Raw genomic sequence first — 27,244 nt, 5'->3', positions numbered from 1 at the left:
TATAATACTGTATATATACTCTACTACTATAGTAGAGACAATCAAGGCTATTGAATACTCAATCCAATCTCAACAGTTGCCATGTATGGCGCTTGCGACGCTCCTGTCTGCACCCTTGCTGCACTCGAACGCCTCTCACTTTCTCCTACAATTGTCTTCCAGTGGAATGCCCTCATCAGGCGAGATGTTCGCCTTGGACTTCTTGCCAACGCTCTTAGCCTTTACTGTCGAATGGAGAAGTTGGGATGGAAGCTTGACTACTCAACCTTCCCTTTTGTTCTCAAAGTTTGTGGCAAGCTTCCCTCCTTCTGAAGAGGTGCCATGGTGTTATGTGCGCCCGTGGCTTCGAGTTTAATGCCTTTGTCTACAATGCTCCCGTGCCTATGTGCAATAGATGTGGTGCTTTAAAGAAAAATGACAAGTGTTTGAAGAGGTGTTGCAGAGAGAGAGAGATGACATCGTTTAAAAAATGACATAAATGCTAGAAAGAAAGAGAGAGGGAGAGATTTTTTTTTCTCGTACTTAATGGTAGACCCTATTTGATGTCATTCAAATTGCATTTAATTGCAATTTGCAGGATTGTTTATGTAATCTCTCCTATTTTTGACGTGGTGCTACGCACAATGATCGCCTTACCTCCACTCGGGCAAGGCATTTGGGCAGGGGTAAGGCGGACATTGCGCACAACACCGTGTCTGGACAGCACGGTCCTGCCGGGCAGTTCGACAGTAGAGGATCCAAATTGTTCTTCTGCTTGTCTTGGCAACGTTGGCTTTCTTCGATTTCTTCACCTTGCACCAAAACATTATCTTAGCTGGGCAGAGAAGGACTTCTTGTTCATGGTTGAGCAAGAAAGGGATTGACAGCCCAGATTTACCATCCATAGAATCTTACGTTTTGGTACTACTTCTTTGTAAAATGTTCTTTATGTTCTTAGTTTAGGGGACATGAAAGCTATATTTTGTTGTTAATTATCAATAATTGATAGTAGTCCACAAGGTGTTCGATGAAATGCTTAAACATTCTGAAACAAAGAATACATTCAAACCAAACATGTATCCAAATAGTGTTTGCATTCTCAGTTAAGAATGCATTATGCGTTTTGAGAATGAGAATGTACATTCTTAGAATGGGAATGCATACCAAACATAGCCTAAATGTGTTATTCGCTTCGGTTCTAGTTAAGCGGTTCAGTTCAGTTCAGTTCAATACAAAAAGTAGAAATCAAAATCAAATAGTTTGCTAAACCAAAGCTACTTAATAAATGATTCTAAATTGTTTGTTTAGACGATTCTGGTTAAACTGTTTCTAATAAATTGTTCGTTTAAATGGTTTTTATTGATTGTGGTTTCGATTTTGTTTCCGGCCGGCTTGAGTTACGGATTTGAGTTAACAATTTTGGGCCCAATTGAGAATGTACCTATTTTGAAGCCCAGTAAAAAAATTTGATTCTAGTGGGCTTGACCCATGATGTCTAAACCCAAAATGTCTAAGGAAATAAAAACAGATTAAATTAATTTACACGTTGTAAATCCACTCTAAAATACTAGAGAACGTATATAGAATGCCAAGACTAAATAATTTTTTTAATTGACTATGTATGTATGATCGGTTCAATAGTATATTGACTTTAATCGGTTCAAAACCGATGATGTATAGATTTGAAATTGAACTGCACCTAGGGCTGCAACAGGGTCGAGTTGGGCCAGGCTTTATAAAACCCTAGCCCAACCCTGAGTCCCCTTAGCTGGGCCTAGACCCGACCCGAACCGACCCTGACTCAGGGACTGAAAAATCCAACCCTACCCGCCCTCAAGGTCGGGCTGGGCTGACCCTGATTGGCCCTGATCATGGGGAAGGGGAAGGAAATGCATGGGCTGGAATGGACTGGGGAGAAAATTATCAATTTTACGTAAAATAACACTATAATAAAATGTTTTTATTTTTTTTTTGGGTCGAGAACACTATAATAAAATGTATTATATCACATACTATCTTCATATATAATATATCATGACATCATGTAACAAAATGTGGGTGCTGTTTAGTTTATAATATATATACATTATATCAATATATATATTTTTATACTATAACTTAAAACAGGGTCGGGCCGGGCCGGACCAGACTTAGTCTGAGACCTCAACCTTGGCCCAATCCGACCTTGACTCAGGGCTAAAAATTTCCAATCCTAACCCGCCTTCAGGGCCAAATATCTTTGCACAATTTCATCTGTTCTGGTTTAAACGATTAAAGACAATTTCAGTGAATGGTTATGGTTTGCAATTCACACACTTAGACGAGTTGGGGTTTAAGTATAATGGGAAAAAGTTCTTTGAACCGATGGGTAGGGTACACTAGCACCTCTGTGTCTATCTGTCTCCTCCTTAGATGCAATGATCTCACTACCCTCTAATATGCGAGACCATTTTCCCACACCTTATTGGTGCACTCCTCTCTGTCACTTGCTTAGAGTACCCTTTCCCAAAAGGTTATGAGCTACCGGTGGCGTACGCTACTCCAACTTATCAACATTCTCTGTTCTCTATCTCTCTATCTCTCTATCTCTCTATCTCTCTCCTCCTTACATTCCCTCTAACAAAAACAAAAGTACAAAACTATAGCTTAAGTGGGCCCTTTTTAAGAGGAGTCAATCATTAGCTTCTAACATAACCCTAAATGTCTGATATGGCCCATGGGTAACTTTTAGTTGGTCGTGAAGTTGCAAGCAGTGCAGGTGGTAAGGACCTCAATTGGTTTTATGCAAGGTTTGGTTTCACCCCTGAAAATGGTAGTGATTTAGGGGTGTCAATTACTCAATTTAGAAGAAAAAAAGACTGATCGAACTGAACCGAAGAATTAAAATAGGATTGACCGAATTCTTTATTGGTTTGATTTCAGTTTCGATTATCGCAAATCTTTAAGGAGAAAAGTTCTCTGTGGGAGAGTGTACTGCTCACACCTAGACACGGGGTAAAATGATCACTTCGCCCCTATGAAAGGTAGAAATCTCGCCCCCCATGATGCCAACATGTGTGCTTTCGTTGGCCCCCACACACGCACAGGAGCCACGCTCCCCCCACAGAGAACACCGACCCAATTTTTAATATTGGTCTGGTTTCTATCTAGTCCAATTGGACCACTAAGTCTGACCAAAACTGACCTAATGGACCGAAACTGAAAAAAACGGATAGAAAAGATCAATAATTCCTATTATATTTATTTGGGCAAGAGATTGTTCCCTGATCCATGACCCATGCACTAGCGCAGGGCCAATGAGACCGCACAATGGGACATCAACATGGATAAAGATGGTAATTTTATGTGATTTTGTGTCTAAGCACAAGATCTACGTGATCAGACATTGGTTTTTAACAAATCTTTTATTACAACTATTAAATATTAAGAAATATGATATGGAAGAAGATCTCCACACCATTAGTGTGGGATGCTTTACCCAACTAAGGTTGTGTTTGGTATGTATTCTTGGAATACATTCTAGGTTGATTTCATATTCTCGAACGATAAAAACAGCTATTTTTATCATCCGAATATACGAAATCAACCCAGAATGCATACCAAACACAGCCTAAATATTTACTCTGCACATGAAAGGGTCAGTGGTGATATTGGCATTATCATAAAAGAAGCAAGTCCAGCCATTTGAACCAGTAGAGACTTTGACATGAAGCCTTTATGAGTTCTAGACAATTTTAATGTTTCCAAAAGCTTCACTTACTCCTTTTATGTTCTGCATCTTTTGATTTAGATTGCCGTGTCTAAGTTGCATTGCAAGATGAAATATTCAAAGCAACATTTATATTTACTTTCACATGTAAAGTGATTTTGCTTACCCAGTTGCCATGGTAGATAAGGTTCTATATCTACAAGTAAGAAAGTTGGACATTTTACCCACACAATGGATCTAAGTTTCAAGGTTGGCTCCTTTCACATTTGCATTTCGGAAGAGATATCAACTCTGCCTACAATGGAAATACATAGAAGATATACCTATCTAAGATAAATAAATTGATACATAGAAAAGATTAAAAAAAAAAAAAAAAAAAAAAAAAGAAGGGGGAGGGGAAGAAAAGAAAAAAACTGATGTTCTGCGAAACTAACCACAATCATACAAAAGGCATCAATTTTATTGTTGGAGAAAGTTTTCCTTCACCCCATTGTCGAAGGTCCAAAATGCCCTTTACTGGTCCCTGACACCCATCCAAGCACACTGATAGCCACTGGTGAAGAATTTGCTCCTTCACCGTGACTTAAGGAAAACTGGGTCCCTTATTTTTATATTTTTTTAATAGAAAATATATTAAAAGAAAAGAGCAAAGTACAACATCGGAGCCCAAAAAACAGAAGAGAGGCAAGTCTTAGGGTGGATCCCAAGTAAAAGACAAACTAAAAATCAAAGGATGATACATCCGAAACCAGGGTGGGGGGAAAACAACTAACAAATTAATGATGATACATTAAAAGTAGGGGTAAGAAACAGCCTAAGTTGGATGATACATCAAGAAGCCGGGTTGGCCGGGAGAGAGACTAGCGAAACATCCCAACATGTAGTCAAATGTTTATTTTTTGAAGTATTTGAGCTTCTAGAATGGATGGGAATAACCTAACCTTATTTCTGATATCAAAAGTAATGGCTTCTCAAATCAACTTTATAGTGCACGATGAGGGGGTCTAACATCTTTTATTTATTTTTCATCAAATATAATAAATCACTGCACTAAAGGCAAACTTACCAATATAATCACTGATTGGCTTATCACTGAAATTTTTTAAGATCTAAACTCCATTCTCTCTGATTGGCTCAAGTTCTCCTACTCTTGAATTCCATCTATGTGACTCAGGCTGTATGCCTGTATGAGAATGGTTCTCGTACGAGAACCTGAGCTGCAGTCCTTTTTCCCCCACCAACTGTAGGTCCAAACACATATAATTGACCTTCATTAGGGAATAGCCCCGCGAGTCCATGACATTTACATATGACCCACGCAACCCATAAATCTCCCAAACTCCAATAGTACTAACATATCTTTACTTATTGGATCCAGATCCTCTACGGCGCGCTGCCCGTAATGGCCTGAGCGGCGCAAACTGAGCCGCGTGCTCAAAGACCGCCTTACCCCTGCCCAAACACCTTGCCCGAGAGGGGGTAAGGTGGTCATTGCGCGTGCAGCCCAGTCTACACCGCATAGACCGCTACGGATAGCTACGCCATAGACGATCTGAATTGTTACTTATTTCAGGCCACCATATTCCAAAATGGGAGAGTGGTACCCATCTTGAAGTTTGATATCTTCTCCCTAGACATGCATGCAGTTTTGTCAACCTGGGTGCATGGCCAGGATTAGTAAGGCCATTATTACTTGAACAAAAGTAGTATAAAGGTATCATCTCAGCACACATATATATGGCTTGGAAATCTTTGATTATAGGTGGGGGCACTTGAAGAGCTTCCTTATGACAGGTTCAGTTGTGATGTTTTGGCATTATTTTCAAAGAAACAAGTCATCCAGCCATTTGAACCAGTAATGACTTTGACATGAAGCCTTCAGGGAATTAATGTTTCCAAAGCTTCACTTATTCTCTTTGTGTTTTGCCTCTTTTAAATTAGATTTCCGGGTCCAACTTGCACTGCAAGATGAAATCAAAGGAACATGTATATTTAATTTCACATGTAAATTGTTTTTGCTTACCCTAGTGCCATGGTAGATAAGGTTCTATACCTTCAACTACGAAAATTGGGACATTTTACTCACATTCAATGGATCTAAGGTTTCAAGGTTGGCTTTTTTCATGCATTGAAAGAGATCAAAATTGCCTGCAATGCAAATATAATAGAGTAGGGGAAAAAAAAAATACAAAAGAAAGAAATAGAAAAAAAAAAAAAACCCGCAGTTGTTTCGACACTGCGGCCAAATATGTCATATCATGTAGGAATTGCTTTCTTTTTTTGTGGTTAGTGTTGGTGGTTATCTAATTTCAAAATAACTCCCCTTGATGGTAGGGGAGGTTAAGGATAATACCAACTAAGGGGGTTCTAGTCTCATTGGGTGAAAATACACGGGTACCATCTATTGTGTGAATGAAGAATCTTATAATGAATGGTTCATTTTCTTCTTGATTAATCAAACTTTCATTTCTTTCTCATGTCCAAGTTACATTGCAAGATGAGATCAAGCAACATTTAAATTTAATTTCACATATTAGAATGCTTTTGCTTACCCTAAAGCCATGCTTTGTAATTTAGGTTCTACCTTTAAGTAAGAAATTTTGGACATTATTGTGGTGACACTCACTAGAAAGGCTTCACTTTTACTTTTAGGTTTCAGATGATTAGATCTTCAAGCATCGAAAAAGCATGCAAGAAAATGCAAATCAATGGTGAACGTTCACAGTTCACATCAAGTGTTGGTGAAAGTAGAGATAAGAAGTGCAAAAAGAGAAATGAAAGTAACTGAAAGTAAGAGAACATAGGTCCAACTTAGGAAGTCAAGGGAAACTCAGCTATACAGGGTCAACAACATGGATCTTTGCCCTCCAAAAGGTTCTATCTGAGGTCATACTTGGAACAAGACTTAGACTACGCATGTCATTCCTTACAACCTCTCCTATGGTCATTTTCAGCCTGCCTCTAATTCTTTTATCTCTGTCAATTAGATTACTCCTCCGTATTGGGGCATCCTCAGGCCTCTTTGAACATAGGTCATACCACCTCAAACGACATTATTGCAACTTATCATTGATCGGGGCAACTCCCAAATTAGCTCTAATCCAATCATTCATTATTTTATCCTTTATAATATTTTCGTACATCCATCTCAACATCCCCATCTCTACTACACATATCTTCTGTATATGATACTTCTTAATTGCCTAACATCCTGCTTCATGCATCATAGCCGGTCGAACAACAGTCCTGTAGAACTTTTCACCTTTAAAAGTTTTAATAGAATACATCGTCGGTCAAATAGTACTCAGGTTGCACTTCTCCACTTCATCTATCTCACCTTAATTTTCTGTAAAACATCATCATCTATGTCACCTTCTTTATTAATAGTTGACCCCAAATATCTAAAATAGTCATCATCTACACAGTCGTGAAATTCACACTAATATTTTCTCTCCTCAGACAAAATGTGGGCCCTACTAAACGAATCCATCTTTCGCCTTCTCATTGGCCGGTGTGATTTTCCCACTTGTCGTTGAAAACCTATGCTTTTTTTGAAAAAAAAAAACAAAATTGAATCGATCCTTCCAAAAATCCTTCAAGATTAATGGCTTAAGATGGTTAAGGAAAATATTCATACTAGTTACTTCAACAACTAGCTAATTCAGTGGGAAATCATAGACTACTTCAGCTTCTACTCGGTGATTTGGATTTGGTCACCAATTGATTGATCAAAATTGAACCAAAAGTAAGATGTCAACCGGGGGTTCATAAAATAAGTGAAGTGGGCCAGGCGTGGTCGGACAGGTGTCTGGCAAGGTCGGCCCATATTTTTTTGTCTCTAATCCCATACCTAATAAGTGATAACACCTAAATAAATCCGAGATTAATAATAAAAGAAGGATTTTGGGACCATTAGGAGCAGTGTCGAGTTGCGACTTAACAAGACTCGGGACTCATATAAAGACGTATAGGGAGTGTGACCCTAGTAGAGTAGGAAAGTAGGGCCGACCAAAGGGAGGACTAAAAAGATTATAGACCAATCTAGGACTTAGGACTTAATAGGGGACATGCATGTGCGTAGACGTCAAAAGGATTTTGTCCAATACCATGTTCGGGTTAAGTATTCGAGCAGAGGTAAGATGGTCTTTTTATATTTTACTGTGTCCGAAACAAAATACTGAACAGGGGTCAAGTCCCCCCGCTAGACCGCATTAACGGTTGTCCAACCGACCGACCGACCGACCGACCATGGTCGGAAGTTTGAAATCTGGAAAGTAGTCAAATATCGTAATCACGTTTATATTTTTGGGGGAGAGACGACGTGTCTTTCTTACCCATTTAGTTTAAAATCAAAAGGAGAAACACGCCCCCGCGTTCCCACCCTCCGTCCCTTCCCTGGTTGGACGGTTATATGTTTTGAATAGTCAATCACTCCATTTACTTTATTTTAAATTAAACAATTTTTTTTTAATTTAATTAGTGTGAGTGATATCAAGACGTAAGTGCTGTCAATTTTTTCTTATGTATTAGATTGTGACAGTTGTAGCTATGGCAGCATCAAATTAATCCAAATATGAAGGCGCACGCTCGAGAGAGAGAGAGAGAGAGGTGGGGGCAGGGAAGGGATGTAGAAGCGAGGATTAAGGTTGTAAAATGTGGAATTGGAGACGGAATCGACCCTCGATAATCCAAAAATTGATCCACAAATCTAAAAAAGGGAAATTTATAGGGTTTTGACTTTAGAGTGTGAATTGATCGTATCTCATCAGTCAAAATTGGGATCAATTACGTTCGATTCCAATACGAATCAGTTGATTCAACACTCTAATTCCTAATTTGAAATCATGGTGAGGATGGGGAGGAGAGAGACAATGGATGGGGGAGGCGATTGTATAGAGCAAGAGGGAAGCATAGAGATGCGGGCGGATGTAGAAGGATGGAGGATGAGAGATAACTAGCACAAGCTATTTCAGGTAAAATGTTCAACGATTGAAATTTGATAGGGTTAGACCAATGGTTATCCATCCAACAACACCCTGCCAACTTATTCTCATATCCGTTCCATGACATTTTAGCCATAAATTTATCGATTTTTATAATCACGTCTGAACTCATCATCATTTGAATGTCAATGCTAGAATGAAGAACGGAAAAAGACAACGGTAAAGGGTGTCAAATGGGACAATTCTTATCGGTTTTGATACCAAGGGGGCCAATCCCAAAAGTGTCTTATGTACCTAACGATCTCAAAACTAGGATCCGATCTTTAATAACTAGATAGTCCAATTCCAGCTAATGGTCTAGGCACTCAAAGTCTCAATCACTCAAATACAAATGTTTTTTTCACAAATAACCTTTAGTTTTTTATGTGTAATTGCAACACAACCCTTAAATAAATTGTGACTTATAAGTATTAACTAACCCAAATTGTCATCCTTGGTCAATAGGGCTTTTTTTTTTTTTTTTTGTAGAAAGTCACTTGGCTTATTCAATTTACTTTAAGCACCTCAACGACCATATATAATTAGATTAGGTCAACTCGAATTGGGGTACCAAAGTGTGAACTCTTATTTCCATAGCAATAATGTCAACGCATATATATAACTTAGGCGAGGAAGGAATAGGGTGGGCTTCTATTGCTTTTCTCAATAATTAGCTGAAATGTTTCAAGGGAAAATATAATTAATTGCCTTTTACACTAAATCACAATTCCTTGCTATATGGCAGATAGTCCAACTACTTAATACGTATGTAAATACATCTTAATTACAGGTTAATACCCCAATATTTCATGTTTAATGCGTCATTTATATGCAAGGAAACATTCTTCCGGGTTTGGTTGATGACAACAGATATTTGGTTGATCTCATATCGGTTTCAAAAGGGATTTGATGTGGGTTGATATGGTATTAGGTTCCCTCATCTTATAAATTAGTTTATGGGTTTTTGGGATTGAGTTCTCCTAAGGCTTGTATGGTACAGAGCAGTTGATCATCGGTCCCAACCCTAGTGTGAAAATTTAGTGTTTTCATCTATTTGTCATTTTTTACTTAGTAGTATTGGTTTAATATACTAGTAAAACGAAGTCTCAAGAAGCTTTTTTCCATGTTATTAGGAGACCAAATTTTGGTTTAGTCATAAAGAAATAATTGGAAAATAATTGCTAAGATGAATCATAGGGATATCCATGAATTCATTTCTTGTAGATGAAGTAAAATGAAATTCTTGCATAATTGACATGCTTTCTTGATTCATATTTGTCAAACTAATATATATGGTCTTGAAATGCCACCTTTGGCTTTCAACCAAAAAAACAATAAAGAAATGCCACCTTTGGCTTGGTGGTACTCTTTGTCTTTCCAGCTGTTAATGGAAAAGACATGATTTAGTCAATCCACCTTTTTTTTTTTCTTTTTGGTGCAATTCAAGGGCCGAATGGCCATCATGGCCCCACAAAGAGGCAAGAGGGGACCCACAAGGGGGTCAAGTATGGTATCAACAGGCTCCACTTTTTGGAAAGCAATTAAATGTGGATTAGGTGTCGCTGAGGAGATTTGATCCACCGATCAAGCTCCCGACGCTGTTTCTCCAAAGGAGCAGCGAACCAACAGGGCAAGCCCTTGATCGACGTCAATCCACCTTTACATGTGAAGTGTTGGGTTTATATGATTTTTTTTTTATTTTTTTTTATTTATAGATTTATATAAATTTATCAAGTTATAAGAAAATAATGTGTTTTTTTTACTGGTGAAGTACATGTAGGGATGTAAATGAATAGTCAAAATCCATTTCTGCGCGTATCCGTGTCGATATCTGTTTAGCACTATCCGAATCCATCCGAAAGCTAAACGGATATAGATATGGATAGACTATAGCTATCCGAAAAGCTATATTTACATGTAAACGGATAAAATATCTGATCCGTATCCGTTTAGCACTATCTGAATTCGTTCAAAAGATAATCAGATGCGGATGCGGATATAACACTATCTGAGCCGAATCCAATCTGTTTACATTCCTAAGTACATGTGGTGGATGAGTCTTAGGCTTCAACCAACCACGGAGTGAAATTTAACCACAACGTCGTATAAGAAAATGATGTTTAGATCTTTGAAAAAACATCAACTTCGCTATTAGGATTTGGATCTTGGTTTGAGGAATAAGATTTGGATCATTAATTGTGGTTGGCTTGACTGATTTGTATTGTATTTTTAAGATTTAATTCGATTCCAATCTATTTCTGATGGATTCCAGTTAGATCGTAATCTCAACAGTGATCGATCCCATTGCCGATTCTACTTACTTGAACCTTGATTTGAATTATTGAGGAGATCATCTACAATAAGCAAATACCATTTCCATTTGACATGAATTGTGATGATGAAAATGGTTTTAACTTTTCAGTTTTGAACAATGGGAAACCTAAGTGGAGGAAAAACGTTTTCCGGCTTTTGATTTATGACTTTGACCTTAGACCTTTGATCCATTCACCGTAAATTTTTGACTAATACCATCCCTAATCAACAAGAGTTTTTCTATGATTCCACATTAATTATCCCAAAAATTCCAAATTAAGGTTAAAAAAAAAGAAAAATAGATGGTATCAAGGTAATGTTCTTAAGGTAATACTGGTGTTTGGTAAGAATCTTCATTTTCCATGGCTAATAACCCACATCAGCTCTTGCGTCATAATCACAAAAAGACAAACAAGTCTAGTCAGATAGCACTTCTGTTTTCTTGGTCGTCACAGGCTACTTTGCAGTGAAAAGTACAGAAATAGGAACAAACAGAGAAATCAAGAATGGAAAAAGTGAAGAAAAGGGCCAACAAGAAAGAAAAAAATAAAAAATAAGAAAATTGTGTGCCAGTGAGACCGAAAGATCTCTTAGTTGAATAAGTTCAACTCGTTTCTTATACTCAAAATCCGACATTCTTGAACTCTTCCTTTTCCATCTATAAATAATACCCTTTTCATAGAGAAGAAAACAGAGAAAGGGAGAGCTAGAGAAATGGGGTTTTTCCAGTTTCTGCAAGTTTTGGGATTAGCCATGGCAGCCTTTCTCATGTTCATATGCTGGGTTTCACCTACCCAAACACATAAAAGGCTTCGAAAGAATGGTTTTGGAGGTCCAAAACCGAATTTCCCTTTGGGGAACATTGAAGATATGAGAAAAAAGGAGGAAAAAGATTCTGTTTTTGAATCTGTAAATGAAACCCATAACATCCATTCAAGTGTTTTCCCTTACTTTGCTCGGTGGAGAAAATTATATGGTAAGTAATTAAGCTTCAAAGTATGTAATAATGGATATGGATTATCTTTGTGTATATAGTGCGGCTAACTTGAAAAGGGCTTTCGATCTTTCTTCTTTTTTTTTTTTTTTTGCAGGTAAAGTGTTTGTGTATTGGCTTGGGACAGAGCCTTTTTTATATGTTGCAGAGCCTGAATTTCTAAAGCAGATGTCATTATTAGTGAAGGCAAAGAGTTGGGGAAAACCCACTGTGTTTAAATATGACAGAAAACCTATGTTTGGGAATGGACTGGTCATGGCGGAAGGAGATGAATGGGTTCATCATCGTCACCTCATCGCTAATGCATTCTCACCAGCCAACCTCAAGGTCTCACTCTCTTCTTCTCCTTTTTCTCTCTCTCTCTCTCCATGTCATCTTACATGAGAGGACAGAAATTTTATCCTACGGCAGGTCATAGTATAGTTCATGCAGTAAGATTTTTTTTTTTTACGTAGAAGCCCCATCACTGCATTGGTCCAGATGATTTGTCGGTTGGGATTAAAATCCTCTGTAGTGCGGGAATCTGACGATGCACTGCAGTGCGAGTTTGGGAGCTCAACACGTGAAAGAAGCTTCATCCAATTGTGCGAGTTCGATGCAAAGTAGTTTTTTTTTTTTCTTCCTTCTCGAGCTCAACAAGATTAAGACACTACATAGGATTTTCTTTTCCCTGTCGGTTCACTAGGACAATTCTTTCTTTCTTCCTTTTCTTAGGATTTGTTTGGTTAGTGGGGAGGTTGGGGTAGAAAAATTGAGGAATTAGAACCCACATGTTGTGGAATTTTTAAGGCAAGAATAATTTTCTCCATAAAGGAAAAAAAAATTGAAAAGAAAATAGGTGGTGGAGAAATTTGCAGCTTCTCTTCGTCTTTCCCTCAAAATTCTATCAAATTTGGTGAGATTTTGAAGAAACCAGGAAAGGAAACATTCCAACCTTTGAAAACCCTAAAAAGAAAATTCTTCATTGTTTATTCCAACACTACAATGATTCAATTAGTCTCCTTAAGAGTCCAATTAGTCAATACTTTAATCCTATTCGCTGACAACCATGGGCCCATGCACAGATCTGGGCCCACTAAACAATTTGTATAACTTTTCAACATGTGATTCCATCCATTAAACAATCCCTTTACTTCCCTTACCACACAACTTATCCAATTAGTGAGTTGCAATGATGGACATTAATAGTAAAAACAAATGTTTGTGGACATTATTAATCTCTACCCTCGACATAAATCATCTCAAAAAATATATTAATGGGGATTCGGATCATCTGCTGCCACCTCCCGTGCGACCAGGGTGCAGTCTCAAACAGACAGAAATGAAATGACCACCCTACCCCTGCCCGAGCACCCACCCCACCCGGGTGGGGTACATTTCTTAATATGATTGCATCTAATCTATTTTTCTTGACCCCCTCAGGCACTGGCAAGCTCAATGGTGGAGTCTGCCAATAAGATGCTAGACCAGTGGGCAACCCTCATTGCCTCTGGTGAGCCCACCATCGATGTTGAGCGAGAAGTCATAAGTACAGCAGCGGAGATCATTGCAAAGACAGCCTTTGGCATCAACGATGACAATGGCCATAAAGTGTTTGAGAAGTTGAGAGCCATGCAACTCTCACTCTTCAAGTCTAATCGTTTGGTCGGTGTTCCCTTCAGTAAGCTCATGCACCTTAAACAGACTTTAGAGTCAAGAAAGCTAGGAAAGGAGATCGATAGTCTACTCTTATCGATCATATCTTCGAGGAAGAAAAGAATAAGAAGTGTTGCAGACGATCCTCATCATCCTCAACAAGATCTGCTTGGGCTTCTACTTGCAGACTCAGAGAACAATAATCAAACAGTTGATGGGCAACAGGGTATTATTAATAAGAAGAAGAAGCTTACGGAGAGAGAGCTTGTGGACGAGTTGAAGACGTTCTTCTTCGGTGGTCATGAGACAACGGCTTTGGCTATCACATGGACGTTACTGCTATTGGCCTTGCATCCTGAGTGGCAAGAACAACTGAGGGAAGAGATTAAAGAAGTTACTGGAGATGGCCCACTTGATCCCACCATGCTTGCTCGACTAAAGAAGGTATAACTTCTACTCCACCATGAAATGTATATATATGCTTTGACTTCTCTTGCGTGTTTTAAAGTCGTGAGGCCCATTTTTAAAACGGACTTTATCTTATCATCTATGGGGTCTAACTCATGGCACTTTACTATCGTTATTAGTGTTTGATTGTAACTCAACGATCATCCAACTGGGACTGATTGGTACTAGTGACTGATTGTTACCGGTGTCAAATTACTAGCCTTTGAGATTCAATTAACTAAATGATCGGTAACCGTGCGAGACCTTAAATTGGTGGGATTGATTAGGCCCGATCAAAACCGACCAGCCTGACGGGTTAACACCCCTATGAAAATGAAAGGATATGTTACAAGGGTAGTTTAGTAAATTTACTCCTTACTTATTTACCAAAAGGCCCTTACCAGGTAAAAACTATCTCTTAGACCTCTTTGACAGGTCATGCTGATGACACAGCTAGCCATTTGTAGGTAGAGACTAGAGAATGACTAACAGCTGGGCCAAAATGGTGTGAGGCCCAGCCCATTTCCCACAACGTTAGTAGACTTACAAGTATTTTCTTATGTGATTGGCTGCAGATGGGATGGGTGATGCAAGAGGTGTTACGGTTATATCCATCAGCACCGAACTCCCAGAGACAAGCAAGAGAGGACATTCGGGTCGGGCACACAGTCATACCCAAGGGAACAAATATTTGGGTTGATACAGTCGGAATGCATCATGACTGGACAATATGGGGTGATGACGTCAACGAGTTCAGACCCGATAGGTTCAAGGAAGACCCAAATGGAGGATGTAACCACAAGATGGGATATTTGCCTTTCGGGTTTGGAGGTAGAATGTGCGTGGGTCGGAACTTGACCCAGATGGAATACAAGATTGTGTTGACCCTTATGCTTCGTAGGTTTTCTTTCTCTCTTTCTCCAAACTATTGTCATTCCCCCACCATTATGCTCTCCCTAAGGCCTAACCATGGCTTGCCCCTTGTGCTTCAAACCCTTTAGAGAGAGATTTTTTCAAATTTGAAATCTATATCTCATATTATTGTAAAATTGTAACATGAAAGAATTCAATTTGGTTATAAAGAGGTAGTAAATCAAAATGAGTTGATATTCTAATAGTTCATGTGGAGTTTTCAACTCGCTTGATAATAATTAGTGAGTTCAATGAAGGAGATGAAAGCATATTATTCCTATGATGTTGATCATCTTCACCTAAGTCAACCTTAATCTAGGCAAAAATGTTTAAAAGAGAATTGAAAAAATCGGTTCAGTTTTGGATTTGGAAAATGAAATTTAAATTGGGTTAGTTTCAATTTTTAAGTTGAAATCGTCACACTGAATTAATCGGAATTTGTTGATTTGAACAAAACCGAATGAACCAAACGCGAGCTGAAAAATGGTATAAGATCGAATAAAATCAAACAAAACTGAAATATCAAAATTGTATAAGAATCGGAACTGGACAGAATACATGCAAACCGAATAAGAATTGAAACCAAATCGGTTTGTTTTTATAATCTACACGGTTTTGGTTTGATTTTGCTTTTACATATCCTAAACCAAATTGTATTCTAACCAAGCCAATTGACACCCTTAAACAAGAGTATCAGAGCTTCTTCATTACATTTTTTTATAAAGGGAGAGTGTCTATAGATATTGGCAACTTTTAATTGCCCCTTCGTCTTTCCCAAAAATCCTTTTAAGATGGGTTGTAAAAAGATTTTTAAAAATAAATTGAAAGTGACATATCATTATGTCATTATCAAACACCAACTTATTGTTGAAACAGAAATTTGTTTGGGATGTGGTATTGATGCTGAATTGGTGGAGCATGCCCTTTTGTACTGCCTGTTGGCCCAACAAGCATGGTTCGCTTCATTAAGCACTGCTGTTGAACCCGATACTTCTATTTCTGATTGGATTTTGAAGTGGGGATGTATGCCAGGAGCTTCAAAAAGAGACCAACACATTTGTTTTGCTTCCCATGCAATGACCATGTGGGAAATCTGGAAGCTTCGAAATGGTAGGTGTTTCAGAGCCTCCGTCCCTACCTTCCGGTCCTAGATTTCTTCGATGAACAGGTGTGTTGATGAAGTCTTATCCCTTATTTCGGGATCCTCTTCTGAGACTCAGGAGCATCCTGCTACCACCCCTCCTCCCCAACCCGATGGGTCCTTCTCTATCTTCACTGATGCTACGACTGGCTCTCGCCCCAAAGCTATGGGTGTTGGTGGAGTTGTTCTTGATCTTGTTGGGAGGGCTCTTTTGATTATGTCAGATCATTATGCACTTGGCCCCAATATGGTGATTGATTGTTAGGGTTTAGGGTTTAAGCACAAGGTTGCTTAAAGCATTACACCCTGAGTATCGAGTTTGGAATACCCAGACTGCTGCCTCCAACTAGTATTTATAGAAAAACTAGGGTTTAAGTCAGATAGGCTAGTTATTCGATTGCCCCTCACAGCCTGAGTATCAATACAAGTAGAATTATATTAGAACATATAAAAAGATATTACATAAATACCCTTACAAAGCTTTGGCTGTCAGGGTTGCCCTTACTTCGGCTCTTCAGATCGGCATCTCTAAGGTCACTGTTTTCTCAAACTGCTTGGCCCTTATCAAGTCCTTATCCCCCTCCTCCTCCTATTATTTTTTGTATTGTCCAGGATATACTAATCCTGAAGTCTCTTGACCCAAAACTTCTCTTCTCTCTGATTGTCTCTAGAAGAAGCCGCCTGTCCTCCTTCCAAAGCTATGGGTGTTGGTGGAATTGTTCTTGATCCTGTTGGGAGGGCTCTTTTGATTGTGTCAGATCATTATGCACTTGGCCCCAATATGGTGATTGATTGTTAGGGTTTAGGGTTTAAGCACAAGGTTGCTTAAAGCATTACACCCTGAGTATCGAGTTTGGAATACCCAGACTGCTGCCTCCAGCTAGTATTTATAGAAAAACTAGGGTTTAGGTCAGATAGGCTAGTTATTCGATTGCCCCTCACAGCCTAAGTATTAATACAAGTAGAATTATATTAGAACATATAAAAAGATATTACATAAATACCCTTACAAAGCTTTGGCTGTCAGGGTTGCCCTTACTTCGGCTCTTCAGATCGGCATCTCTAAGGTCACTGTTTTCTCAGACTGCTTGGCCCTTATCAAGTCCTTATCCCCCCCCCTCCTCCTATTATTTTTTGTATTGTTCAGGATATACTAATCATGAAGTCTCTTGACCCAAAACTTCTCTTCTCTCTGATTGTCTCTAGAAGAAGCCGCCTGTCCTCTTTCCAAACCGCATCCAATCAGTTGCAGATATATTGAGAAACCAGGTAATGCTTCCCGAAATTCCACTGGAAGAGTTTTGGATCCATCCACTCCCTCTCATATTTCTTGGACAAGATCACAACATCAATTCTTGAAAACAGAAATTGAAATGAAATTATAAAAAAAAGAAAGAAAGAAAGGAAGAATAGAGTAAAATTAAAGTAGGTTACAGATTTGAGATTGTAAGTGACGCAGAACACCCCCGAAGCAGTCCTTGTTCTTGGTATCGTTAACCTGTGGACTGAACAGTCCCTGCACTTGGCTGAGATGGAACGGACATAACATATAAGAAGTATAATTTTAACATTGGAGGAAAAGAAATATGGCTAAAAAAACCAATTGGAGAAAAAAGAGAATCAAAAGGGGAAAAATCCAATTGGAGAAAAAGGATAATCGAACGCTCTCTTGGGTGCAATAGAACAAAGCACTTTAGCATTGTGGGATCAAGGGAGCGGCCGCAGAGAAAAATGACGGTGGTTGTAGAGAAGTGTTGATGCGGATAAAGAGCAGTGGGAGGACAGAAAACGAATTTTTGTGTGTGAAGATGAGAATTCTGCTACAGCCATGGCGACCCCAAGAGAGAAAAAGAGTAATAGAAAGAGAAGCGCAGAGTTCCCCTGCAGGGCATCAATGACGATTGGGATGCATGAGAGCAGGTTGTGGATGTGAAAGAAGAAGAAGGAGGGTTTTCTAAAATCAAAACGAAATGTCTATTTTACCCTCATTTCTTCAGCCTTACGAGCACGTGCTCATTAAACATTTAGACTAGAGCAAAAAAATGAAGCAAAATTGTTTTTTACCATAATCCATAATAGACTCTTGAAAAGAAAGTGTTTTTGGCCTTTTGAAATCTAAATAGTGTTTTTAACCCAAAAAATGGAAACGAATCGACTGTGATCGGATCAGGATATTCCCTGCCTGGATACAGATGTCCCTAAACGGATATGGATGCGAAGCGAATTCAAATTTTCAACTACCGTTTACATCTCTGCCTTGTGTAACCGAGACGTTCCTCCCCCCCCCCCCCCCAATAGATACGATTCACTCACAATTCATGTCTCTCAGTTGTTTTAGTCTCATAATTCTCATTTTCCAATTCTTTAGAACCTGTTGAATCTTCAAAAACCCTCAAGATTATTAATTACTTAATTTTTTATTATTAGTTGGATATTTATTCGGATCAGATAAATTTTTTTCAGATTATTCATATAAAAATTTAGATATCCCTAAACGAATACACATGCGAATTGAATTAGAATTTTCGAATATCCATTTACATTCCTAGCCATAAGGCACCCCTTTCCCCCTCCCCCTCTCTCTTATGATTGAGTAGTTAGGTAGCAAAAACAAAAAATTTTGAAAATGAGTAAAAAAAAAGTTTCAATTCAAACAACACTACAAATAAAATGTCACAGGAAACTCCTCTTTGTTGAACCAATTCACCATTTGCTTGTGGTATCTGTCACCCTAATCAGTGGCAGATCAGACGGTTTAGATCAGTTGATGAAGAACACTTGGTCAAATGCATACATATATATACTAGTAAATGTGCACGTGCAAATGCACGTGTGATCGTAGATATATGTTGGGGCAATAGAAAAACAGATGAGGAGAGATACATTGAGAGAATGAGGGAGCTTGTGAGAAAGAGGGAACATGGGGGAATTCAAGGGGAAAAAGAGAGTTTGTTAAATTAAATAAATATATTTATAATTAAAAAAAAATTAAACAATTTTATTATATTTGTGGGTGGGGGATATCGTGGATAGAGGGATAAAAGGATCATAGACAAGAGAGGGGGAGGGAGAGAAATTAGGGTAGAGGGAAGTTTAAAAACCCGGAATCAGGGAAGGGATTGGTCTTTATTGATTCTGATTAAAAAAATATAAAAAAAAGAGAACTCAGTGCACGAGGCTCCCGCCATTGTGGGGTCTAAGGAGGGTCATAATGTACACAGCCTTACCCTTGTTTCGCAGAGAAGTTGTTTCCAAAGACTTGAACCCATGACTACTTGATTCCAATTTGATTCCAATTAATATCGTCCTAGAAGTGGTTAAGAATCAATTGAACTCAGCTGAACCAAAATAGACTTGTCTTCAATACAATGATCAGCTTCCTTATGTAAGTGACTACACCATGGCACAATAGAGATGCTTATAGGAAGAAATTATCTCCACCACATCAAGAAAAAATATTATAAACTTTCAATAAATTGCCCTTGTTACATAGTAATATTTAAAAAAAAAAAGGCTTTTTCAAATTCTCAATTGTCAATATTACAAGAATCCCAAACGACAACATAGACTACAAGTCATATCCTAGAACTATATATACATACCACATTATTAGGACCAACATCCAATGCATCCAATAAGGTCTAGGTGATATTCCAAGATGCAACCCATTCTTGTAATGATCTGATGCTTTCACATGCTATGAAGAACCTATCATTTTATTTCATAAGGATTTCAATCATCCCCCTGCACTTATATTCCTATCAAAGCATGAACTCCTTCACTGTAATCAAATAGCAAATTAACAGCTTCCAAAAAAACAAAGAGACCGTTTTTTTTTGCAATAAGAGTTTTGACTCACTTGAACTCGGATCATTATCACCTACAATTCTGACACCGTCCAATTCCCTACAATCCCTCACATGGGAGCTGAAATGACCACTTACCCACTGCCTAGACACACTTCCCAAGGTGGGGTAGGGTGGTCATTTCAGCTCCCATGTGAGGGATTGTAGGGGAATTGGAGGGTGTTAGAATTGTAGGAGATAAAAATTCCTTGAACTCGAATCCTTGTAGGGACAGTATCGATAGTTTCATTCGTTTTGAAGAAGAACGAGCACAGAGGATATTGAATTATAGAGCAGCATTCCTGATGCAACCAGGGTAATAATCTTTAAGACCACCCAAGAATTGGGAACATGGTAATTGTCTATATGGTGACTTCCTTGACCAAGCATTGAGGTAGTTATTGTCTTTAACTTTGGATCACAATGTTCAATGTGTGAAAGAGAGCGTGAGAGAGAAGTTGGTCAGAGAGAGAAAGCGAGTGAATGAATCAAACATGGATTACAGAACTTCTCTCCAAAGACTTCAAACCAGTGAGGAAAAGATGATAGACCCACCTGAAGACTGCCAACAACCTGCATTAATAACTACAAGAGAACCTAATAAAAAAAACCCAACATTTTCTTCTCTCCCAAGCTTTAGTAAATAGAAAAAAGCTCACTGTTTATAATGGTACATATAAAGACATATGAAAGGGAAAGAAGGGAAAGGAAGATATGTTGAAAAGGGAGAAAGAGAGAGGAATGGGAAGGGGAGAAAGCTTAGGCAGCAGATCTGCACCTAAATCAGATCTCTATTATATTATATTTATATATAATAATAATAATAATAAGGGTAATTTACACATATCACCCCTGAGGCCCTGAGGTTTGACGAAAGTATGATTTTATCCTCCAGTTTTGGAAAATTCTGCATACCCCCCTGAGGTTTGCAAACGTTAACAAATACATCCATTCCGTTAGTTCTAGACTAACAGTGTTAAAAACATGAGGTGAAATGACAAATTTACCCTTGCAAAGAAAGAAAAAACCTGCAACTCATCTTCCCCAAATTGTTTAGGATTTGAAAAAGCAAGACTTTAAGTTTCTTTGACTCTCAGTCCTCAAGTATGTCTGATAATGTAGTTCTTTCTTTTAGATACAAGTCTCACAGAAGTCCATGATATCAATCAGTTAATCAATCCATATTCCAAGTATTTAGGGTCTGTTAAATGAATTCGTTCCTTGTCATCCCAATCTACCTAATGTCATATATTCTGTTTAAGAAGATAATGGTTGCCAATATGTGTTCAGCTTATATCAAAGAAGATAAAGAATTCATTCTTTTAGTGAATCATTGTCAGTTAAAAGCTTTATCAGCAACTATAAATATATATGCAATTATAGGCCCAATGCGAAGCAAGACGGGTCCTTTCCCAAATGGGACCACTGGGTCTACTACGGGGATCTTTATCCCCTCAATTTACCTGTCCGTCAATTTCCTCAATTCCATCTAATAGGGGGCGAAAATGATCACCCTACCACCCCCGTCTGAACACACTGCCCGAATGAGGTCCACCTCCCCCTATTAGATGGAATTGAGAAAATTCACTGGCAGGCAAATTGAAGAGATAAATTTCCCTAATACTGCCTACGGAAATAAGTTGGACTTGGTGTTTCAATTTTTATGATTTGTTTACATTGAAAATAAGGGATAATATTGGTAATTCTTGTATAAAGTATATACCCAATAGGAAATTAAAAGAAGAGAGTTACCCATCCATGTCAGCGATCTGTGTGAAACCCTTACTGTTAAATACCGACGCTCCGATTATAATCCCTTTTGACGATCCCCAGCCGTCGATGTTTCTCCCATACGCAATTTTTCTTTTTCTCAAGATGTTCTCCCGAAAACTCCTTTCTAATTCCCTTCACAGAGTTCAGATCACCTTTTCTTCATCTTCCCCAGATCAGATCTTATTTTCGTCTTTCTCTTTCTGATCTCTATACCCATCTATCTTCTGTTCATGTAGTTGTGATTATGGACTTGTAGTTTGTTGTCTGGTGGATCTTATTGTGGCCACTGAAGAGGTGAGTAAGCCTCTTCCACTCCACTGTTGCGTTCTGCACGAGCTGTTCTTTTTCTGTTAATGATATTTGGGAGAGAAGTTCTTTGTCTTCTTGGATCTAATCCTGGTGCGTCTCGATTCGGAGGAAAAAGTATCTGTTATCATGCTATGATATGCAATCTCTCGATAATAATCCTCTTAAAGTTTTCTGTTGAGGGGGAGTTCTGTGATTTTTTTCCTAGTGAACCCAGATTTTGAAGCTGCAGCCAAGAAAATGAGAGTAATGCCGCATTATGTTTGTGCTTGGAAGAGTAGCCAAATGGGGGTTTGGGTGGAGTCGGAAAAAACCAAAAATTGGATTTTTTAAAGATTTTATATTGAATGTTTTATGTATATTTAGTCTATTATCATATTTTGTGGGTGTTTTCATTTATTTTGAATAAAAACAAGTTTCAAAAATGATATCAAATATAAAAAATTGTCAGAAAATGGTTTAATTTTGAAACCCAAATAAATCTTTCCAAATAACCATTTTCTCATTGGTGTGTGGTTAGTGTGATTACATTTTGTTTCATAAAAAAAAAAAAAAAAAAATCATTTTCTCGAATCAAATTACAAAAATCCCCCAAACTCTTCTTCTCTTTCGTTTCGCTCCCTCATCCCTTCCTCCTCGATTCTACGGTAGGGGTGTATATGAATAGTCGAAATCTGTTTCCGTATCTGTGTCCGTATTTATTTAGCACTATCCGGATCCGTCCAAAAACTAAACGGATGCGGATACGGATAGAATATAGCTATCTGAAAAGCTATATTTACATGTAAACGGATAAAATATTCTATCCGTATCCGTGTCTGTATCCGTGTAACACTATCCAAATCCGTCCGATAGCTAATCAGATGCGGATATAGCACTATCCGAGCCGAATCCAATTGGTTTACAGTCTTACTCTACGGTTCTATTCCTGTGAGTCAATTAGTATTTGCTGATCTCTCAACCTCTTTCCTCTTTCCTCTTTCTATTGGTTTTTCTCATGCTTTGGTTGTGTTTCTCTCAACCATTACCTACTTTTTTCAATTAACTGTGGGTGTTTACGATTCTATAAGTAACTTTCCAACTAAACTTTGAGATTTAAGCGAATACATTGATGGGTAAGAGAGAAGGAAATAGAAGGGATCGGACTCCATCTTCAGTTCACCAAGGTACGTTGACGTTGACAGAGGAAAGCAGTGGTAGGAAGCAAACCAAAGGAGCATCAAACAATGTTAAGTCTATTTTGAAAAAAAGCATTTGCAGAATCTCAAACTATGGACTGGTGGAGGAGCATTTATTCTATCGCTGGATGCCCTCTTTGGGCACCGTTTGGCCGATTGTGCAGAGGCCATGGAGACTCCGCTTGATCCCTCTCTGTTTCTTTGCCAAAGGTGAGTACCTTTTCTTTCTTTGATCCAGTTTTTCCTGATTGATTGAATAGTTCATCTTTTTACCGTCTCTCTCCAACAATTATGTACAAAATTCATGATATTTGATTTATTTTTGTTTGTAGTAGTGTTTCCATTCAGTGGTGGTGAGGAAAGACATGCATAACTTAGGATTTGTTTCAAATATGACCTCGAATACTCCTGATTGGAGGGAAAGACTACATGTAGCAATCCTTTTACTTGGGATAAGATTGAATTATTGTTGTTGTTGTTGTAGTAGTAATGTTTCCATCCATTAATTCTAACGAAGATACTTTTTTCTTCTTTTCTTTTTTGTTTTAATGGAATCTAATGAAGACGTTCTTCTTCGGTGGTCATGAGACGATAGCTTTGGCCATCACATGGACGTTACTGCTCTTGGCCATGCATCTTGAGTGGCAAGAACATCTGAGGGAAGAGAATAAAGAAGTTACTGGGGAAGGCCCACTTGATCCCACCATGCTTGCTCGACTAAAGAAGGAATAAGTTCTACTCCACCATGAAATGTATATATATGCTTTGACCTCTCTTGCGTGTTTTAAAGTCGTGAGACTCACATGTCAAAACAAATAATATCGTGTCATCAGTGGGGTCAGATTCATGGTATTTCACGATTGTTCTCGGTGTTTGATTGTAACTCAACGATCATCCGACTGAGATTGATTGGTACTGGTGATTGATTGTTACCGGTGGCCAATTGTTTCCTAATGGACATCCGACTGGGACGGACCGGCACTGATGTCGTATTACTAGCCTTTGAGATTCAATTAACTAAATGGTTGGTAATTGTGTGGGACCTTAAATTGGTGGGATTGATTAGACCCGATCAAAACTGACCAGACCCCAGCGATTGACACCCCTATGACAAGATATGTTACAAGGTTAGTTTAGTAAATTTACACCTTATTCATTTACCAAAAGGCCCTTACCAGGTAAAAACTATCTCTTAGACCTCCTTGACAGGTCATGCTGATGACACAGCCATTTGTAGAGACTAGAGAATGACTAACAGTTGGGCCAAAATGGTGTGAGGCCTAGCCCATTTCCCACAACGTTATTACAAGTATTTTCTTATGTGATTGGCTGCAGATGGGATGGGTGATGCACGAGGTGTTACGGTTATCTCCATCAGCACCGAACTCCCAGAGACAAGCAAGAGAGGACATTCGGGTCGGGCACACAGTCATACCCAAGGGAACAAATATTTGGATTGATACAGTCGGAATGCATCATGATTGGACAATATGGGGTGATGACGTCAACAGACCTGATAGGTTCAAGGAAGACCCAAATGGAGGATGTAACCACAAGATGGGATATTCGGGTTTGGAGGTAGAATGTGCGTGGGTCGAAACTTGACCCAGATGGAATACAAGATTGTGTTGACCCTTATGCTTCGTAGGTTTTCTTTCTCTCTCTCCAAAATATTGTCATTCCCCCACCATTATGCTCTCCCTAAGACCTAACCATGGTTTGCCCCTTGTGCTTCAAACACTTTAGAGAGCCTTTTTTTTTTTTTTTTTTAATCAAATTTCAAATCTATATCTCATATTGTTGTAAAATTGTAACATGAAAGAATTCAATTTGGTTATAAAGAGGTAGTAAATATTTTTTTTTACTAAATTAAAATGAGTATTGATATTCTAATAGTTCATGTGGAGTTTTCAACTAGGTTGATCATAAGTGAGTTCAATGAAGGAGATGATCGAAAGCATATTATGCCTTCACCCAATTCAACCTAAATCTAGGCAAATTTGTGAAGAAGTTGGGGCACCCTAATAAAATTGGGGCATGCATATCAGCATGGTCCACCTTGGTAACGTATCAAGGCAGTCTAAATATTTGTCATATGGTAGATACGATGCAATTCAAATATGAATGGGTAAACCCAATGTCTCATATTCACATGGAAAATTTCAGTTTAAACAAAGTTTGTGAAGTGACAAAATAAAAATTTGAAAATAAGTTCTATATGTGAAAACCTTACGGAATTATTGTCTCCCTCTCTCTCTTTGAAAAAAGGTCTAAGACCGAATAAGAATCAAAACCAAATTGGATTATTTTTTGTTTTAGTTTTTAAAATCGACTCTATTTCGGTTTGATTTTTGCTTTTATATGTTGTATCCTAAACCAAATTGTATCCTAACCAATCCAATTGACACCCTTAAACAAGAGTAACAATCTTCTTCATTATGTTTTTTTTTTTTTTTATAAAGGGAATGCCTATAGAAATTGGATACTTTTAATTGCCCCTTTGTCTTTCCTAAATGTCATTTTAAGATAGGGTGTAAAAGGGTTTTTATAAATAAGTTGAAAGTGACACATCATTATGTCATTATAAAAAAAATATCATGGTCATGTGCATTTTTTCGAGTACATATGTGAGATGACACTATTATCGTCATTGGAAAAAAATTTGTATGTTTTATTTAAAATTAAAAAAAAAAAAAAAAAAAAAAAAAGATAAAAGAGGAGAGAAGCAGGAATGGGTATCAGGAGGGCATTTTGGAACATACCAAAACCCTAAGAGGGGTTTGTGAACTCTAAGACGATGATGGGTGGAGGAAAACTTTGTCTAAAAAAATAAAAAATTATTTGACAACTCAAGGAGTGTCAATAAGAAAACCCCTTGTATAAACTCCCTTAAAAAGGAAGATAATTTTATGCTAATAGTACGTTAGCCTTACTATACCCAAGTTTTACGTTCAAAAAGGGAAGAGTAAATTACTTATACCACCCCTGAGGTTTGGTCTAATTACATCTACCCCTCCGATTGTTTGAACAATTATATCCATACCCATGCAGGTTGACAAGGTTAGTGGGGTGTTAGTTTTTGAGATTTAAAGGACAATTTTACCCTAATTATATCTTGAACTAAAATGATTGTTTTCTAAATATCATTTTTACCCTTATTACGTCCTCAAACCTAAAATCTTCAAACCGTTTCTTCTTCTTCTTCTCCTGCAACCCCACTTACCCCCACCCCTTTGCAATCCCGCCCCATCAGAGATTGGTTCAAACATTTACCTTCAATCGACTGATCAATCGATTTGTATCGTTGCTGATCTTCTTCTCAGAGATATTTCTACATGTCCCCCAAAAGTTGGGTTTCATTGAATGAAAATATCTCCAGAACTCAGACTATATAGGATCAATAAAATTTTGATAATCGGAAAGAACACCAAAATAATTTTCATTTTAGTAAAATAGAAAACAAACTTATTTGAAATAGAATCAGCAAATTGAGAAATTCAACAAGTTTATCAAAGATGACATCAACAGGTAGTTCTAACTTCTAAAACAAACCTATTCCACAATATACAGGAGAAGATACGTGCATCCATCCTTCTTTGAAATAGGCATATGCTGGGTGCCCTCTGGGGTTACTTGTAAACCCCACCATAGTCTAGGGGAGGTACATATAATTGTTCAAACAATCGATACATGTAATTAGACCAAACCTCAAGGGTGGTAAGAGATTTTGCCAAAAAGAGAAATGCATCCTCTCAAGTGTTTTGGACGGTTGGATTCTTAAATGTGGTGCACAGGACAGGACAGCTCTTGAAAAAAGATGAAAATCCCCCAAAAACCCTTTCAAAAAATAACTTTGAGAAGATTATAAGATTCTACAAAATTGAGTTTGCCTTTACACAATTATCCAGTTATTGTTTGAGTTAACAAAAATAGATAAGGTTGGGTTTGGGTTTACAAAAACTACCCAAAACAGTGATCTCTTACATCTTTTGACATTTTTATCCCTAACACTCTACTAACCCTGTATGGC

General features: G+C 38.0%; 1 protein-coding gene and 1 pseudogene across 1 annotated transcript; both read left to right on the top strand.

Moving 5' to 3' along the window:
• The first annotated feature begins 11,731 nt into the window (after positions 1 to 11,731).
• LOC122665900 (cytokinin hydroxylase-like) lies at positions 11,732 to 15,097 on the top strand. The gene is made up of 4 exons (XM_043862033.1): positions 11,732 to 11,959; positions 12,075 to 12,304; positions 13,400 to 14,056; positions 14,635 to 15,097. Exons 1-4 carry the CDS (start codon positions 11,737 to 11,739, stop codon positions 15,058 to 15,060), a joined length of 1,536 nt encoding a protein of 511 aa, XP_043717968.1. The 5' UTR covers positions 11,732 to 11,736; the 3' UTR covers positions 15,061 to 15,097.
• A 1,034-nt stretch (positions 15,098 to 16,131) lies between these two features.
• LOC122654724 lies at positions 16,132 to 24,960 on the top strand (annotated as a pseudogene).
• Positions 24,961 to 27,244: the final 2,284 nt, after the last annotated feature.

The sequence above is a fragment of the Telopea speciosissima genome, chromosome 1, assembly GCF_018873765.1.
Source record: "Telopea speciosissima isolate NSW1024214 ecotype Mountain lineage chromosome 1, Tspe_v1, whole genome shotgun sequence".
Classification (NCBI taxonomy): domain Eukaryota; kingdom Viridiplantae; phylum Streptophyta; class Magnoliopsida; order Proteales; family Proteaceae; genus Telopea; species Telopea speciosissima.
Note: the sequence above shows the minus strand (reverse complement) of the source record. Positions and strands in the feature narration are given on the sequence as shown.